This window comes from Rutidosis leptorrhynchoides, chromosome 3, assembly GCF_046630445.1.
Source record: "Rutidosis leptorrhynchoides isolate AG116_Rl617_1_P2 chromosome 3, CSIRO_AGI_Rlap_v1, whole genome shotgun sequence".
In the NCBI taxonomy this organism is placed as follows: Eukaryota; Viridiplantae; Streptophyta; class Magnoliopsida; order Asterales; family Asteraceae; genus Rutidosis; species Rutidosis leptorrhynchoides.
The window spans coordinates 688,782,943-688,787,374 of NC_092335.1; the positions used below are offsets into that span (position 1 = coordinate 688,782,943).

The 4,432-nt window shown below is 32.5% G+C and overlaps 1 protein-coding gene across 7 annotated transcripts; it reads right to left on the reverse strand.

Moving 5' to 3' along the window:
- Positions 1-581: 581 nt before the first annotated feature.
- On the reverse strand, positions 582-3,414 carry LOC139903017 (uncharacterized). Of its 7 annotated transcripts, none has more exons than XR_011777873.1 (7): positions 3,309-3,414; positions 3,097-3,207; positions 2,598-2,703; positions 2,359-2,488; positions 2,031-2,252; positions 1,810-1,907; positions 582-1,560 (listed from the first exon to the last, which is right to left on the reverse strand). XR_011777873.1 is itself a non-coding variant. In XM_071885768.1 (7 exons), exons 1-6 carry the CDS (start codon positions 3,318-3,320, stop codon positions 1,813-1,815), a joined length of 684 nt encoding a protein of 227 aa, XP_071741869.1. In that variant the 5' UTR covers positions 3,321-3,414; the 3' UTR covers positions 582-1,046; positions 1,810-1,812. The 7 variants fall into 7 exon arrangements, 5 of the variants coding, with proteins under 5 accessions (XP_071741869.1, XP_071741867.1, XP_071741870.1 ...); XR_011777872.1 differs by having other exon boundaries at positions 582-1,046; positions 1,127-1,915; XM_071885768.1 differs by having other exon boundaries at positions 582-1,046; positions 1,810-1,915.
- Positions 3,415-4,432: the final 1,018 nt, after the last annotated feature.

Genomic DNA, 4,432 nt, shown 5'->3' on the forward strand with positions numbered 1-4,432 from the left:
GGATGGTTCACTTACACAATCAATGACAGTCGGCTGGGCAAGTATTATATAGTTTTGATACATATCTGTTCTAAACTTCGTATGCTATTGTTTCATTGCAACATGTTTCTTCAAAGACACTAAACAACGCGAAAACTGATAATAATCTGAGCGGAAGGTTAGAGCTAATGTTATATGCATGTATCTTTCATTATTGTGAGACCTAATAATAAGGTCCAACTCAAAACTGTCTGTATATGTCGAATGTTATCGTTGTTGATCGTATCGTTTTACTTCAGATTTCATGAACTTGTTTTATATGACTGATTATTTTATTTCTGTTTGAAGAAAGCTCTGTTTCAAAAACAAACGCAAATTTGCAGTTTCGTACTTGCAGTGTCTTTTCAGAACCCTCATATGAAACACAATCACAAAACAATTTATAATAAAATCATACTAGTTGAATGTTTAACAAGTAAAGAGTAGAAACGGAGCATGAGTTTAACGTTAACATATATAAGAGCTGAAACAGAGCATCCTACATTGCTACCAACCATGGAAATTTTAGATTGGACATCAAGTTAAACAAGCTAAACATCTAAATAAAAAAAACTGCACCATATTCTTTAATGGCATATGATATTGTATCAAGAATTCGTATAAGAAATGAACATCAGCTTTCAACCAACAAAATTTCAGATATCAAAACAAGAAACAAATAATCAATATGAAACGACACCATCATCGTCAACATCCTCATCCTATATTCATCATCTGTATCTATCGTTTGTATGTATATATCTGATCTAATCATCCCAGTTGGCATCCCAGTCATCCTTTTCGTGGATCGTGAAGTAAGACCATTAGATGATATACTTTTACTATGAATACCTCCTCCTGGTGATTTTATAGCTTTATTTTCATCCCAATCATCATCATCATCATCATCCCAATCTTGATCCCACCCTTGTGCACCAGTGTCAACATTGATTGCATTTGATGATTCCGGGAGTCCCATCTCGAGTTCTTGATATGGAACTCCATTGTCGGTTCTCCTTTTCCTGAAACTGCATATAAAGCCCATGAAGCTCCAATAATTAGGGCTACAAGAAAAGCAAAATAAGCTCCATATAGAGGTGTTACTTGCTTTGAATAATACGTTAACTGATCGAGAACGTTGTTTTGAGATATGGAAGCGTTAACAATAGTTGTTGTAGGTTTAGGAAGAGGGTCAGTTTTATCTTTTGACTTTGAAGGGTCATCAACCTCTTTTTAACTTTGACGGGTCATTGACTTGCTTTGACTTTGAAGGGTCTTTAACATCTTTTGACCCGTCTTTTGATTTCGAACTATCGTTAACATCTTTTGGATCGTTCTCTTCTTTGGACTTTTCAGGACTGTCGGCAAAGTTATCGACATCTTTAGGGTTCAATGTTTTTTTTTTTTTTTGAGGATCTTTAATATTTGAAGGGTTGTCGACGGGTGGTATGTTAGGTTTACAAACTGAAGCTCACAGCCTCCATAACCAGCAGCATCTAAAGTAATTTTGGTGCTTTTATCTCCAGATAATGTGATATTAAACTACAATAGAGTGAACCACAATGATTAAGTTGTGTAAGTAGTAGCAGATACATGAAAAACAAGCGAAAGTATATCCCAAATAAATGTTGTTTGAGTATTTTTATATCCCATTGCAACAAACACATTGTTCACAAAGCAATAGCTAACAAAACAAACAGCCACAAATACTCTTATAGATTCATATTAGGATCCCATCGTTGTCGTTTTGCAGACAACTTAATAAATGAAAAAATGTCTAAAAGAAAGTACTTTTCAGTAGCGCCTCTTCCTTTTGCACGACTTCACATTACCATTTCCCTTGGAATCTTTGGCATTTTTATTTCTTGCTATCTCAAATGGGAAAATGTCTGGATACCTGAAAGTAGATGTTGTCAAAAAAAGTAAAAAAAAAAAACTAGTAACCAAAACACACTGCACATATACACACATATATATATATAACCATGTGAAATGTAAATAATGATTAAAACCTGGATATGATATCCGAAGCAACTGTATCAGGCGTAAGTTCAAAGTGTTTAACGTGGCTGTTCTGATTATTATTATTGGTGGCATCAACTAATGCATCAAGCGCAAGCTTTGTATTAACGTAGCAATTCGGTATAAGGAAGTGCAAAACATCAACAGCTACACCCGTTTTATTAAACGACTTTCCATAATCCTCCCCAGTCATCATACCGAAACCTAAATAAATGGCAGGGCAAAAGCAAACATAACATATATTAATATTAAAATATAAAAAAGTAGGGAGTAATATACTAGGGTGAAACATTTTAGTATATATACATACATACATACCCTCCAATAAAGAGAAGCAACCTTCTCTCACTTGATTTTTCACATTCAAAGTTAAAAAACCACTCACTAAGGCTAATCCCTCCATCAAAGTCCAAACCACCAGACAAGGTAGGTCGTTCATCTAGTACACCTGAGAAACAAGTTGAAATTGATTAAATAATAATGATCCTAACCTACAATTGGTGATTGGTTATTGGTGATTGGTGATATAATATAAAAAACGAGAGTAGGAAGTTAACCCTTAAGGTAACTCATGATTTTATCAAGTTTTCTAGTAGGTTCAAGGCACTTATAATCAGCTTCACCACCCATTCCAAATATGCCTATCATATTCATTGGATTAGACTGTAACACAAAACAATGACAACATTTTGGTGATATGTCAACAGCACAATGAGTAGTTAACCTAAATGAAAAAGAATAAATAATGGAAACATACAAAGATACAGAACCGAAAGAGCAACTTTATTACAATAATTTATCAACTTACATAAATATAATGTCTAACCCATTGGATCTGATCCTTGTGATATTAATAATTAGGGCTCTCTTTATTCATTTGGTTTTAACACAAGTCAGATATACCAATATATATGATTCAGATTTGAAAATTACACATACATAATTTAAAAATAAATCAAAAATAATATAACCTCATTCATTTAATCATCAGCTGCGCAATACACATCCTTAATATATTCATACATATATAATATTTATAATAATAATAATAAGTACCTTCAGTTTAGCTTTGCAATAGGATCGAATACAACTAATTTGAAGCTTAAGTCCATAAGGACCAATAAGGTGCATATATGAAGAATTGTCGAAACCGATCATAATACTCTCCTACAATATTAAAACAAACAAGTTTGATTACATAAATCTATAGATACAGATACAAACCATATATACAAAGAAAAGAAATAAAGAATAAAAGGAAAGGATACCTCAACCACCATGGTTTTGAATTGGGAATGAAATTGAAGAAAAATTCCAGATTATAAACCCTAGACGAGACGAGTAATTGTAAAAAATTGGCTTCCTAATTATAAACCCTAGACGAGCAGTTCTGAATCACAAAACAGCCCCTAAACTTATTACATTTGCAAAATCAAGTTTTCAACTAAGTTTATTTTATGGTTATGGTTATATTCAAATAAATCTTTAATACATGTATAAAAAAAAGTACGTGAATGTATAAACTCAGATAATTATATAAATTTGTGTCATCTTACACATCCCCTAGACTTTTATTAAATTTTCAAAACCAAGTTTTCAACTATTTTTTTTTTTTTTTTTTTTTTTGTATGATTATGGTTATATTCAAATAAATCTTTAGTACATATATAGAAAAAATACGTGAATATATAAATCCGAAGAATTATGTATATTTGTGTCATCTTACCCAATATGATCATCGACGACAACTGATGTGCATTTTGTGGGCTAAAGGAAGATTACACCTCGACTCGGCATCCGCATAGATTAAGGTTTGAAGATTACACAATATGATCATCGTTATTTCGTAATATATTTATCGAAGGCGTTTGAAAACTTCTAATCTAGTTAAAAGTATAAAACAACAAAAAACAAGCTATTGAGTCTCTATTGAATCTAATTGAATACAAAGCGGCTTCGTAATGTAAATATAAAGGACTACCTAAACGCAAACTATCGATAACTCACAATCTCAATGTAACAAGAGGGCTATCACTCGTTATATACTATAGGATAAAAATTTTAACATACACCTCTACTCTCTGTCTCTACTCTCTACAATATAGTCAGGGCCGGTCTCGAGTTTTCCAGTGCCTCGAACGAGGCGGTAAAAAAAGGCCCCTATAAATACATATCAATGGAAATTACCGAGGTGACGTATAACACATTGAAAGACCCTTAGATCTAAAGTTCATTTTACTTCTCAAATCTCCAATTATGTCTGCAAATATAGAAAAATTGGGGCCCTGAAAATCATGGGCCCTAAGCGGTCGATCACTTTGAACCCCCTCCAGGCCTCCCATGAATATATTATTATTATTATTATTATTATTATTATTATTATTATTATTAT

Bases quoted from the DNA above. Each gene is read 5' to 3' on its own strand.
- LOC139903017 (XM_071885768.1), bottom strand. The intron at 2,704-3,096 runs GTACTTATTATT...TTTGTGTTACAG, and splicing joins ATTGCAAAGCTAAACTGAAG to TCTAATCCAATGAATATGAT. The intron at 1,916-2,030 runs GTTTTAATCATT...ATCTACTTTCAG, and splicing joins GCTTCGGATATCATATCCAG to GTATCCAGACATTTTCCCAT.